At 47.2% G+C, this 14,492-nt stretch overlaps 1 protein-coding gene across 1 annotated transcript in view; it reads left to right on the top strand.

Annotated features, from left to right (window-relative positions):
• ELOVL6 (ELOVL fatty acid elongase 6) overlaps window positions 1–14,165 on the top strand; it is a 58,591-nt gene extending 44,426 nt beyond the window's left edge. Inside the window, exons 3-4 of the mRNA XM_026050847.1 lie at window positions 9,406–9,557; window positions 12,095–14,165. Of these exons, the coding sequence (XP_025906632.1) occupies window positions 9,406–9,557; window positions 12,095–12,519 (577 nt within the window). The 3' untranslated portion in view covers window positions 12,520–14,165. The remainder of the gene's footprint in view (window positions 1–9,405; window positions 9,558–12,094) is intronic.
• The last annotated feature ends 327 nt before the right edge of the window (window positions 14,166–14,492 follow it).

Consider the following 14,492-nt stretch of genomic DNA (forward strand, 5'->3'; position numbering starts at 1 on the left):
GCTGCTCCCTGGCGCTGCGTTGCAGACACCGGGCCCGTGGTTAGCGCCGCGTTTCTGGACTCAGCAGCTCCTTGCGGCTGCAGCGTAACCTTGAGCTTCCTTAAGCCGCCTTTCTGCAGTCAAACGCTAGCGCCTCCTGCACCTTAGGTTTTGCTTAATTTGCTAACTGCCTGTTTTACAGCTTTAGTGATCCCTAATTCCGTTGGTTGCTTTGATTCTCTTCTAAATCTTTGACTTTATTACTTTTTGCCTTTATTTGCCCAGGATAATTTCAAACTCCTGAATACATACATTTCAATGCTGTTCGTGACAGTTACTCTACCAACTTGATACTTCTGATCCTGTAAGAATCTTTAAATTATCCTGCAGAAATAGATATGCCAGGTTTTGTGGATTATCATTTAAATCACAAGAATCTTACAATTATGCTAAAATTTTCTTCAGATAATGTTAGCTGCTGAGAATAATTTTGTTAATGACACAGGAGCAAGTTCARATGCCCCTGGGCATTCATTAAAGATTACTTTAGAGTTACACTGTGCTTATGAATCCCTCATGGGCTACTTTAAAAACCCTTAAATGATTCCTTAATTCTTATGAGATTTCACACCAAATGCAGGGCTTAAGCTGACAATTGAATTTTTTTTTAGTTATTTATCCCCAGTCCACACTTGCTAATGAAAACATCTAAGAAATAAGAAATGTTACGTGATAGAAGAATAKCTCACTCAGTGTTTGGTTTCGAGGGTGCTGGGGATGTTCAGCTGGAAACAAAGGAAGCCCAGCGATTATCTTGTGCTTGAGGAGTCTCTGTTATTCCCGTTGCTCCTGAAGTGATGGTTTCTGCAGGAAACACTGTCMGTGCCTCCAGGCATCGGGCTCCCCCAGGACGCGGCGGGCCCCGCTCCCGCTGCGGTGGCACCGGTGCCCGTGYGCGGGAGCGCGGGGCTGCCCTCACGGGGCTGCCCTCGCGGGGCGCTCCTCGCCCCGCACCTCGGGATTGCCTGCACAGAGCCAGTGCCAATCCCAGCGCGTGCAGGTCGGGGGCAGCAAATGGCTTTTCCTGCAGAGGGAATGCAGGGAAGGGAGGAGGGACTGGAGGAAAATAGCTGTGCTGGGCCGAGTTTTTTCCTCTTGTACCCACACAGCCGGCCACGCAGTAGCTGCAGCGATTGGCAGATGTGTCAAGCTTTGCCACTCCAGCATGGGAGAAGCAGATGGTTTTTACTCTACCGTAGTATTAATGTAACTAAAATCTCCAGATGATGGCACAGCCCTGCGGAGATGCTACTGTTTGCTTGTGCTTAATGAGGCCCTGGGTGGGAGGGCAGGAAATAAGTTAAGCCTTCCCTTTCCCCCTAGTTTTGTCAGTGAAGGGACAAAGATTTGGTTTGGGGACAGAAGTGAGTCATGGAGCTCTGTGGCCACGAGGGAAGGATGGAGCAGGCAGCAGAGCCCTGGGCCGGGCTCCATGTGTGCAGGGATGGGGCAGGGAGCAGAGCACCAGGCCGAGCTCCGTGTGTGCAGGAACCCACGCGGGATGAGGAGCGCGGGAGCCCCAGCAGGGACAGCGGGAGCACGAAAGGGCCTGGCCCCGCTCTGCAGGATTCCCTGCAAGGGGAAGGAAGCTCAGTGCAAGGAGTCCTGAAGCTGCCTGGCTCCAAACTGTAGCGCAAACTGTCACTTTAATGTAGCTCATTTCCCTCCCAATAATTCATCACATGGGAAAGTAATAACCACSCAGGCATGTGTGCAGTTGCTCAAGGATATCTAAGCTTGCACAAATTATATATTATTTCTTAGAGGCATGCAGAATATTTTCACAATTTTTAAATCACTCCAAACTGGCCTGGCTTGAGGTTATGGTCCCAAACAAAAACCCAGATGAGGCACCTGGGTGAGGGGCTGAGGGCCGGGCTGAGAGGCAGGGTCTGTGCGTGCGGGTTAGTGCTGGGTCTCTTTGGAAATGCAGCGGGATTCTCTCAGGTCGTGGGCCGGGGTTTTGCTAGGACCGAGTTCAGACCTGAAGGCACGTGCACAGGGCACTGCTGCCCCTGGCAGCGAGGCGGGCTCCGCGCTGCCGCTCCGCGCCGGCGCCTTCCCCGCACGGCTCTGCCGTGGCCTGGCGGCGCGGCGAGGGGCCCTGCGGCGAGGGGCCCTGCGGCGGGCGCAACCCTCTGCCCCCCGGGAGCCCAGGGTGAGCGAGCGGCCGCGCGGGGAGGCGCTGCCCAAGGCCTTGTCTGGCCCTTGGCCGCCTGGTGCCCCTGCAGCGCTTTACTGTCTATGAGCTATTTATGTTGAAAGGTAGCAGTGGGGCTGGTGTAATTAAAGCAGAGCATTTAAGACTTGAATTTTAGAGTATTTGAGATTAACTATAAATGCAAAAAAAAAAAAAAAAAAAAAAAAAAAGAGAGAGTAAATCCACAGTAGGTCTCTTTTCTCTCTGAGGAAAATGTGTCCTACTGAAGTACATTTAATATGTTGATTCATGGTTTCCTTTTTCCCTGATACAGTGTGAGCTTAGATCTCTTTTTTCTTTTATCCATGGGACCTAGTGGTTTGGACACTGAACTACAATTCACAGTGTTGCTCATCAGCTCTCATCCTAGCTCGCAAAGAGATTTTTTCTTTTTGAGGATGTTTCTGTCTCTGAAATGGGTCTTGTGCCTGCCACCTTTACTAGGCTGTTACAAGAGGAGAAGCCATTAAGGACTGGGAAAGACTCACGAATGCAGTGCTAAGGGCCGTGGAAGTGCAGCACAGATAGAAGAGCTCTGGAGGAGGCTTGTCCTGAACCCGAAGAGACTAAGAACAGGTTTGTACTTGGCAGTTCTTTACATAGGGAGGACACCTTATTTAGAGGAAGAAGCCTTAAGTGTTATTGAGACATTCTTCTGGGGCAGCTTGAGCTGGAGCTTTTCATCACGAAGACATCTGATGAGAAAAGAGAGTCCTTCCGAGAGGTCTCTAGACCAGTTTGGGGAGGTTCAGGACAGGAGTGTAAACCTCCCTCTCTGCATCTGCAACCTCGGCATTGTTTGAAGACAACTCAGATGRTGAAATGTCATCCTAATTATGCTGTTTTTCTTTGCCATTTCTTATAAAAATAATAGTTGGACTCAGTTCAGCAACTGTAGCTTGAGCAAGTGTCTTCACTTTCAAGGTAACTCACTATTAGCAAGGCTTCTCTTTTAAAGGCTTATAAAATGCCTCATAAATGTTACATTAGGGTAAGGAAAGCCTCAATATGTAGTCAGCACTATCCCTTTAACAGTGTGCATTAGTTTGAGGAATGCTTCATCACTCTGTATCTTTCACTGACCAAGAGACTACTTCATTKAATTTGGAAAACGTAACCCTTAGTTCAACAGCTTTAGCAAAACATTTTTTAATCATAAGGGGCAAACTTATAAAGCTGGTTGCTCTAGTTAGTTATTAATATATTGAAATAAATTATACAGATTTCATATGTACTRTTCTTGTGTCACATTGCCCATTTAGGATCCTGGGAGCCAGATCTCTTTCTAGGCTGCTTTTCTGTGCTACTGGAGGACATGTCACATTGTACTAACTTAACGACAACTCTCACTAATTCCTTGAGATCAAAACAAGATCTGCTAATTCCATATAGGTCACCAAACGACAGCTAAATGGGATCTTTCAGTCACTGCTGATGCTTCATTTGTACTTAGTGATCAAGTAGCTAAAGTTTTTCATGGTAGCCTATGTTTAATTCTCATTACACTTGAATAAAATCCAAGTAAGCTAAGACAGGATTCACATCTCGGGTAACGTTTAGTTAGTCTGACAGCCTTCTGATAATGCTACGCATCAAAATTGTCATAGGAATAATTATTTCCTTTTCCCCTTTTGGAGGATTTCTTCCATCTGGAAAATCCAGCATACACTTCAATTGTGCCATCACATATTGCACGCTGACCAGCAAAATTCATAGTGCTTCTACCTTGCCTCTGCAAAGCAGCCTAGGTGCAGACAAATGTGCATATCATTGGCAGCAAGGGGGAAAAGTAAGTTGTGATTCATCCAAAAAAAAGAAGGAAGAGCTGTAAGGAAATCTAGCCAGGCAACAAGCAAAAATATCCTGTGTGTGTTACATACTGTGGCAAAGTAATTGCAAATTCTGGGTAGTTCTGCTGTCCCTTTGCTACATTCATGCATAAATTCAATGTGGAGAACAGGGACTCACCTTAGTTGTGTGGGAATCGGTGTAAACCTGTGCCAAAGTACACACAGGTTTATGGGCAGTTAGAAAATGAATTTCTCCCTCACCCCTGGCCTCGCTGTGTGGGCAGGGTTGTGTTCGCGGCATACCTCGCCGTCCCCTCCCTGCAACGGAATGACTCTTGGTTTTCACCATATAGACTCCTGAAACGTTAAATGCCATCGGGCTTTGCATTSTTCCCCAGTCTTAGCACAATGTGCTAAGTCTACCCACACACGGTGTTTAGAGCAGCACATTTTAACTATGTGCCCAGTAGCCAGTGCAAATCAATAGACTGTTGATCCACAATTCTAGTTAACACAGGCCAGGCTGGAGTAGCTTCTTCTTCRTTATACACCACCCAGAAAACCACTTTTAGCTCAACATCGCCTTTTTGGTGGCGGTTATTTCTAAATACAGGTTCTCCTAAAACGTCTTGCTTTAACTAGTAAGATTGTGTTTGTTTTCACAGAGCAGTTAACGATTCCTCAGAACACACTGCTCTGCAGGAACTGAAGCCACTGAAAATTGTAAGCAGGGAGTTTTTAGGTTGAGGCAGGCGAGCAGTTCCTGCCAGTGCCCTTTTTCCGAGCGGCTGGGTTGTATAATCCGCGCCGCTTGGCGGGAACCAGCCCGGCGCCTTCCCCCGGGAAGAGCCGCTTCCTGCGGCGCCCGGCTGACGCTTGGGCTGCTTGGGCACCAGGGGAAAGAAATTGCGCAGCCAGCTGGGAAACGTCCGGGAGGGTTTGCAGGACAGGTGGCCCCTGCAGCGCAGGCATCCCCTGGAGGGGCCTCGGTGGGTTTCAGGCAGCCAAACCTGCCCTCCTGCCATGGCCAGGGCAGGGACATCTCCTGCAAGCAGCTTCCTTGCAGGCAACATGCTCCATGGGTTTCTTCAGGAAGTTGYGGTCATCCTGTCCCACCTCTGCTGGGTCTTCTCTGGTACCTGTCACTGCTCCCCTCGTGCTCTGGGACCACGTTTCGCGGGTCTGCAGAAGGGAAGAATGATCCGAAAGGAGCTCACGCTTACCAGGTGAAAGGAAAAGCTCTGTACGTACTTGCAAACAACTATAAAAAGTCTACCCATGATGTTTCAAGATAGTTTATTTTAACAGAGTTCTTTTCAGGAACTAACAATGTGAACAGCAAGCAAACAGGGCTGTGAAGAGGTGACACAAGTGGTTCCTCTGTGTGGCAACGCACCCTCCTTGGCACATAGTGCTTGAAAGGTCCTGATCTTCCCGGTGTCCTCGCGCATTCGTAGTGGGGGCCATTCCCAGCTGGGGAGCTGAGCTGCCAGACAAAGGTGGCTTCAGCGGCTTTGCTCTCACAGAAGCCTGCTTCAGAGAGCTGCTTTCTTACGGATGCTTTCTCTGCACATTTTTGGCAGTATCTGTTCATGCTCTGTGTGGTTTTGGTGGCTCASCTAAGCCCAGAAATGCTCTGTTGTCTTTTTACGGTAACTGCTTTCTCGTAGCCTGGTTTGAAAGYGTTGTGCCCTGCTGACCCGTCGAACCGAGCGGTGCTGGAGCAACGAGTGCCCGTGCTCCCCAGCACCAGCACACCAACTTGCTGCTCTTTCATAAGGGCTGCAGGTCTGAAATCAGCAGGGCACAGAAAGGCCATTTTATTTTGTTAAGAAACAAGTTCTTTAGCAGCGAAGAGGAAACTCGATACGACCAGCAAACTGAATAGACCTTAAAGGTGAATGAAATTTGATTTATCACAAAAGAAGGATTGAAAAGTTCCACATTCTTTGGCTCCCGACCTTTGGACACTGCTTTCTGATTCAGAAAGCTCCCTCTGTAAATATTTTGTGTGCTAAAAAGAATAAAAAGGCCTGCGTGCCGGTTCCTCACCAGCCTASAGCCTGACTCCCCTCGTTTGCATTCAGAGCTGTGCTAGTTCCCATCTTACCTACTTCTGCACTTACAAAGCCAGTTTGTTTGGTCTGTTTAGTTACTTGTGCTTAAAGCAAACAAACAAACAAAAACGATGAGAGCCAARAATTTCTGCTGTGTGATTATCACAGTGCTACAGTTTTTGAGGAACTGTTGCTCTAGCCTGTGCTGGAATGGGTCCATCAGCATGTGCTGAAAAATGGGGCTGGAGAGAGTTTGAGATATAAAAGCAGCCTACTAAAATGTGTGAGAAACATTCTGGGTAGGGTGTGATAGAGCTCAGGAGGGTCACTGCGGGCAGGTAAATGTAAGCCTGCCTTTCTTTCGGCTTTTCTTTTTAATGCGTAAGTCATGCTGTCTGCCCCGTTGKGCTGCCTGGCATGGCCAGGGGCATCAGCAGCCCTGTCACTGGGGATGGGACCAAGGCCTTGAGCTCCTTGCTTCCCATCCAGGTGAGGGGTTGACCTCCTTCTGCTCGGTAGCATGGAGCAAAGCTTAGGCAGCAACAGGAGTCAGTTGCTTGTGGCTCCCTCTGTCTTCCCTTGTAACATCAGTTAGCACCTCATGCCTCAGTTTCCCCTCTAAAATGCTGTCTTTTCAAAAGTCTTATGCKCCTCATCCACACATGTGATGCATCTTGACAGCCTCATGAGACCAAGTATAGTATTTATTTTACTTTACTTATTGCTACGTTTTTATCTTACCATGGCAGTCGGGTATCGGGTCTCGGTTATTCTGCCGGGGCTGTGGCTGCCTGAGGGAAAGGCCCGTGGGGCATTTAGAGCGTGAGCRGAGCAGGCCACAGCCCCAGCCCCAGGCCCGGCCCCAGCGGGGCGCTGCCTTTGTGACGGGCCTCCCTAGCTGCAGAGGGCCGTGGCTGCGCAGTAATTCCCTGCTGTCCCTCGTCCCCGCAGATGGTCCCCGCAGCGCGCTGCTTCGCCACGCACAGGGCTTCAGCTCTGCACAGCGGCGCAGCAGGGACGGGGCGAGGGCAGGGCGGGCGGAGGGGTGCCCTGAGCGAGCGGCCCGGCAGCGYGCACGGCGAGCGGCGGCAGCGGCACCAAGAGCAGGGCTCTCCTTCCGGGCCAAAGCCAGAGGGGTTCCCCCTCAGGTGGCAGGTGCTTGGTGACAAGAGCCCTTTGGCGTGCRGTACCAAGAGCTGCCTGGTGAAGGCAGGTGCTGGAGCAACTCAGTAGGTTCCTTGCAGCTTGCCATCTGCTTTATTCATAAAACCTTCTCGTGAATTATGCTGAAATGTGAGGGGTTTTGTAACTGATAAAAAATCAGGTTAGTCTGACTCACACCAAGTAAAACAGGAGCTATTTGCTGCTTCTAGAATCTCAGAATCGGAAGAATCCACGATGCTACAAAATTACAAACTGCAATGTAAATAGAAAAGGAAGCACTGTGTGTGTGTTTGCGTGTGTGTAACTCCAGGGAGAGCTTTGCAGGAGTAGCAAAACAGAAAGACAGGAAGAATTACATCCTCGTAATCTCAAGGAGAGCAAAGTGAAACTGTAATCCCCATGAGGCAAATACTCTTCAGCTCAGTTATCATTCCGGGCTTAATCCATGGGTTGCCACACTGAATCACTTACAGTTAAGTCAATGTTTTGCCTGTTRCTTAAACCAGGGCTCTTCCCATCTGAACTTGTGTTCGTGGCACAGAATCCTCTCTGGTTTTAAAACTTTAATACATGATATTTTAAAAGAGCAATGCGGTTTCTGTGCAAGGAAAGGCATCTTGCTGGTAGCTATTTGATTTTGTAATTTAAAATTTCCTCCTTTTTTTTTCCCTTTCGTTTTTCCTACTTTAATGTCAGCACTGAGGTATTTGCTAATGGGAGAACTAGCTTAGTGGCTGTGCATCATTAGATATTCTGCCTGATCTTCCTCCACCCAGTTTTGCCACCACCCAAAGCACAAGAAGCAGCCTGTCCTGGCCAGGTTGAGGAGTTCAGTGCCTCGGGAAGCGATCAGATCGCATCTCTGTCAGGATTGCCTGTCATCTTGGGAGTGAGAAACGCAACTCCCGAGAATGCAGAGCATGTGTTAACTGCTGGCGRGGAGACACCGAGCAAGTTGCACCTGGTTTCACAATACCTACTGCAGGCCCTGGCAGCCCGTCGCTGCYCAGTGGAAAGGACCAGGCCAGGAAGGCAAGAGAAGGGCTTGCTGAGAGCACAGCGGTGCYGTGCTGCGGCTGTGCAGATGCTGAGAATACTGCAGTTGTCCTGTGTGAGAGACTGCACCTGCTCGCTTGCCTAAGTGTGTGAATATATGCACTGCTTTGGGCAGTGCTGATGGAAAACACAGCCTCCTCGAGACTCCTTAAATCCATAAACATGCATCTTCTTGGCTGGCACTTAGCACAGGAGGACTCCCCTGGCAATAGGGGGAGGACTCCCCGAGCAAGCACCGCGATGCCAACAGGAGCTGAGAGCAGGGCGCTGCTGGGGAGACGAGAGCAGCTCAGCGCYGCTGTGTGGCTTTCCTGACGGAACGGGCACACGTTGTGCATCGCARTGCAGCAGCACGAGAGCAGAGCGAACGCCCCAGGTGTGCTGCGCCAGGCAGAGCCCGAGCAYGGCCCTCCTTACGGGGCTGCCATGAGCAGGACAGGCACGCAGGGCAGTGAGAGGGGAGGTAAGGACACCGCTACCTTCCATGTCACCCTGATGGCGTTAGCGTGAGTCAGTGCTCAGCACGCCTGAGCTCAGCCAGTCACGTTCTCTGTTAGCACTGACTTGTTATGGGATAAAACACAAATGCTGAACATGCACCAAAAGCACCTGAAACCCCAGCCCTAGGCCACGTACCCCATCAACGGCGCTGTGTCCTACCTGGTTTTCCATATGCTCAGAGCTGCTGTGGGAGGAGCACAGACAGAGAAAAGGGAAAACTGAGGTGCTCAGAAGAGGGAATTGCTGCTGGTTACGTTGGTGCTCTTTGTTAGCTCATTCCTTGTAATCTTCCATCCATCAGCATCAGTTTTCTCAGCTGAAGTTGATATCCCCAACTGCTTCTGGCAATTGAAGAGTCATTCTGCAGKAAGGACATAAAACCCACTGATGTTACTGTTGTAGCCTTCCACCAGGGGACACTACTGCGATCCACCTTACAAATAAGAATGCAGAATAACTTCCTAGAAACCAATGGAGTTACTCCAGTTTTAAGGCTGGCTTAACCTGTTATTACTTTTTGTTGTAAGGACGTGAAATGATGACATGCAGCTGTGATGTGTCTACTCAACTTCCCTCATTTTCTCTTTGTATTTTAAAGTATATTCGGTGCTGTTCGAACTGGTGCTTACATGCTGTACATTTTGATGACCAAAGGCCTGAAGCAGTCTGTGTGTGACCAGAGTTTTTACAATGGACCTGTCAGCAAATTTTGGGCATATGCATTTGTGCTAAGCAAAGCACCCGAACTAGGTGAGTAGCTGCTCTCCTTTTCCTTGGTACGCATATGTGGAGCACAAGTGTTTGCATGGGAAGCACGAGAGGGGTATTGTTGCTGCACAAACCTCCTCTCAGTCTTGGGAAAACAAAGCAAATAAAACCAAATCCCTTGCCTCTCTGTCAGTCATCCTGAAAATAGCTCCATGCATCCCGTTATCTTACCACAAAAAATGGGTGAGAAGTCTTGAGCCCACAACACAGGGTGTGCTGGCATCTCCTTTGGCAGTGCCTAGGCCCGTGCGATCGCTCCTGAGGCTGTCAGGGCTTACAGACAAGTATGAGGGGCATTATCTGCAGTCACTCGTCTCGCCGGGCTGGAACCGAGCATGAAGGGCAGGATGCAGCAGCTCCTTCAGCAAGAAGCTTCAAGTGAGATTCTGTCTCCGTTCTGAAGTGTTTGTCCTAAAATATGTGTGCAGCCCTACAGTTATGAGCAGTAAGGTGTTTCCTCCCTAAACACTGAAAGCTCTGGCTCTCTGCTCCTTCCAAATAGAAGAACATTTCCTGTAATACCACTATTTTTTGCTATCTTGCTTCCAGTAGGATACAGATTTTCCTKACCTCCTGTCCCCAGGGCAGTTTTTTGGTAAGGCTGCTTTCCATACACTTGCCAAAGCCAACTTACTGACCAGCCTGCGCGTGTTGTCACYGCATGGCTTGTTAGTGTAAGCAAGCACTGTTTTCATGGGAAGGAGGAGGCAGGGCTTGAGCTTTCCTGCAGCTTTCGTTGGTGAGGATGCCCTTGCTCAAACCACAAAGCCCCACAGAATGGCCTGTGTGCAGGTACTCAGCAAGACCAAGGGCTCTTTTCTTCTGCGGGGAGTTTGATTCAGCAAATTCAGGAGAGCAATTCATCAACATAAAAACTGCAAGGAAACAAGCAGCAGTATCTTGCTGTGTCAGAATCCTTTGGTTTCCTGCTGCTTCAAGTACTGCAAAATGACTTTTTGCAAAAAAAAAAGGTCTGCAGTTTTTGCAAATTAAAATAAATTTTAGTTTTGATGAGACTGGAAAATATCAGCTAGAACTACAGATACAACAATAAATTGATTATATGATTATTTATGAAAATGTGAGTCAGTATCTTGCAGCTAATGAAGTAAACAGAAGCATTATGGCTTAATGCAGGCCTAGTTCATACAAAGCAGTTTTGGTTCCCCCATCATTAATGCTCATGATCTGGAATTTCACGGGTATGTATATATAGAAATCAGGTCCAATATTCAAGTCTTGGGGGCCTTTTAAAATCACATGATCTATAACAACAGAAATTAAAAAGCACGTATATGCCTATATACATATTATATCTATTTGAGATGCTTTGTGCAATCATGAGARGCAAAAGGGGGAAAACACAGGAAAGAAGAACAAAATCTACTTTTCTATTAAAGTAGCACGAATTTGTAGAAAAGGGTAAGTAGCATTTCACCAGAAAACAAGCATGTTTGCGGAGCATTTGTTGCTGGCCATTGCACGCCTGGGCACGGCGGGCTGCACCGGCGGCAGCTTTCCCGCCGTGCCGCAGCAGGCGCCGCTCTGTGCAGCTGGTGCAGGGCAGGGCTGCGTCCCGCTCGCGGCTGCCGGGCAGACTTGCTCACGCTCTCACCAGCCCGTGTTCAGGCCGGCGTGAGGCAGCAGGAGGAACCCAAGCCCTTACAAATCTTCACACCTGCAGCATGTGCGGAAGAAATAAAAAAGCTCAATTTAGACCCCCAAGTAAAATGGAAACATTCATAATGATTGTTCGAAATAATTTCAGCCTAGAGTTATATCGCATTTCTCACTACTTGACTGTCCTGTTGCAGTGACAAAATGATACACTTTCCCACTGATAGCTGTAAGAAAACCTTTCAGACCCATTTGTTAGATTGCGTCTCTCCACTGGTATGGATTTGTATGTTTTTGTCTGAATTTTTGACCTAGGTGCCCAACAGTTTACTTTAAGCAGTTGCCTCATAGTTACTAAGGATCTATAAACCTCATTGACCCTAAAAGAAATTTTAATTTTCTACAAGTCATTTTGTTTGCACTTGTAGCTGCTAGTTCTGCGAAATGCTGCCTTAAATCTGGACATCACAACTGAAGGGACTCTGTGCTGCTGACACTTTAGTTTTTCTGCTCTCTGTTGAAATTGCATTTCTCTTCCAGCCATGATATGTAGTGGACAACCTCACAGTGCAGAATAATACACACATATACACAGACCCACCCACCTCAGTGCAGATGTTCACAGATTCTGTATGTAATGATGGGCTACCAATGAAACCAATGGAGTTTTCATAGAGGAGCTGTCCACACAGGAAAATGTGGGGCCTCTGTTCACCACCGACTCTTTAGAGATCAAGGGCCAAGCTGGATTTCAGGTCAGACAGGCTCTGAGGCTCTTTTTCATGCTCCAGAATGGTGTCTGCTCCAGTGAGAGCAAAACAACGAAAGCATTGCAAAGTATTCAGTGATGCTGGAATTGTCCGTGTGTTTCTGATCTCCTCCCCTCCCTTTTTTTGTTACAGGAGATACAATATTCATTATTCTTAGGAAACAGAAGCTCATCTTCTTGCACTGGTACCACCACATTACTGTGTTGCTTTACTCTTGGTATTCGTACAAGGACATGGTGGCTGGTGGTGGCTGGTTTATGACCATGAACTACGGGGTGCACGCCGTTATGTACTCTTACTATGCCTTGCGCGCCGCTGGCTTCAGAGTCTCTCGCAAGTTTGCCATGTTCATCACCTTGTCGCAGATCACTCAGATGCTCATCGGCTGTGTAGTCAATTACCTGGTCTTCTCCTGGATGCAGCAGGGCCAGTGCCATTCCCACGTGCAGAACATCATCTGGTCCTCTCTCATGTACCTCAGCTACTTCGTGCTCTTCTGCCATTTTTTCTTCGAGGCCTACATCGGCAAAACCAGAAAAACAAGGAAGGCTGACTAGGGGTAGAAACGGAACGGAAGCCATAGCTCAGGGTCATCAAGAAAAACAAAATTATAAGAAAAGAAAATGGCACAAGGAAACATATATATGTATGGTGCAGCTAAAACTTGGCAGCTTAGGGAAAGTTAGCTTGGTTTAACCCAGTAAGTTTATGATCCTATCATGGTGAGGACTCACTGAATCTACTCTGTCTCAAAGGACTGCTGACGAAAGACATCTTCCTTCTTGTACCTGTCTGCTCTGGAAAGGAAAGCCAAACAAAAAGAGAGAGCAAAAGAGGAAAGGAGAAAGGAGAAAGGAAAAGAAAAAGAAGAGAAGAGAGAGAACGTTGTGGAAGAAAAGTATACTAAATAAGCATTGTGATTCCCCCAGATGGAAGAGAGACTTGTATTAAAAAAGAACCATTTCTATATCCCTTCTAGTAATTTGTCAGTGTTAAACGGGAACAAAACAAAGCAGGGAGATGACAAAAAATTCTATCTAGGATTACAGTAGAATTGYGGAATTAAAGTCCTTTTTACAGAGGGTTGATCCCTTTAGCCAAAATGAGAACAGAAAGGCTGTCCGGACCGTCGCTGCGGAGGGTGGCTGAGCTCCGTCGTGGTCACGAAGGGCACCGCGGGCCTGTTGATTTCTCTGCTATGTGCTGGCCCGCCCGGCCACCTCCTGCAGAGGCAGAAAGGAGCAGCTCTTCTCCAGGAGCTCCGTGGGAAAAGATGCACTGTGGCAATACATATCTCAGAGAGTGCATTTTCCAAGTGCTTTTTTCAGTTAAAGGCAAGGAATTTCTGAAGCAGGATAAGTCATAGTGGGTTAAATCAATCAATATGTTTTAAATTACCAGCCGAGGGATATTCAGGAAGGAGAGGAAGAGAACTCCCCTAACACAATTTTTAAAAATTATCTGTTAATCTGAAATTAACCTGCGGTGACACTGAATTTAATGGGGGAAGTGAGAAGAAAAGCTAGTTAGAGAGAAGAGGGCGATCCACGAGCCTGCTCTTTTCCGAACAGAGCCCTGTGGCACCACACGTGCTCCCTGTTTCTGTGCTCTTCAGGACAAAGGAATCTTGGCATTGGGAGGACCCGTGCGGGACATGCGACTTTGGGTAACACTGTGCTTCTGCATTCGCCCCCGGGCAGTGCAGAGATGTTTAAAGTGCCCTCCTCTGGTCATGTGGAGATACTACTACAAAACATACTTGGAATAGGTTTTTCTTGAGATTTGTATAGAAAATTAGTTTAAATGGAGTAATTTTGCTGCAACTGCTTAACTCTAATGTCCAGAGAGAACTATCCTTCATTCAATATATAAATACACATGTATCTCTGCAGAATCTGTACTGTAACACCAGACTGACCACTTAAGGAGATGATACTCTCTTCTCTCAAGTCAGCTACAGATAGGAGGAGAAATGGATTTCACTCTGAACCTTAGAGAGCTAGTTGGTAACAGCCATATTCTTTCAAAGACAAGTAGACTGCATTATCTGTAATAATATTCCAGTCCTTACAAAGCCAAATAAAATGTGTAAAAGTTCCTAGTATTTCAAAGGCGCAAGTATGTAAACTTGATGTTAAATGTGTTAATGTAGTATTCTAAATTGTATCAGTTAGATAGTTTATCTAAACAATTAGGAGAACTAGATCAACAAAATAGGGACTGCTGTTCTGCATAGAATATCCACACCTATAACTACACCCATATACACATTATGTGAATTGTCAATCAGAAAACAAAAAGAAAAGCCCAATGGCAGAGAATCACATTTCCTGGCTAATGCAAAAGAYTGTCATTATCTATCTTGCTTTAATATGAAATTGTACAGTACAAAGGGTTTTTTTAATTTCGATTTTTAGCTTTAATTGTGCTGTCATTCATGAAACAGAGCTGCTTTAGTATCCTGTTAAGAGATGACAAGGGCTTTTGGTGTCTCATTATACACTAAAGAAAAACAAATAAAAATTACATT

Source organism: Nothoprocta perdicaria, unplaced genomic scaffold (assembly GCF_003342845.1).
Source record: "Nothoprocta perdicaria isolate Ctin4 unplaced genomic scaffold, notPer1 scaffold_71, whole genome shotgun sequence".
NCBI lineage: Eukaryota > Metazoa > Chordata > Aves > Tinamiformes > Tinamidae > Nothoprocta > Nothoprocta perdicaria.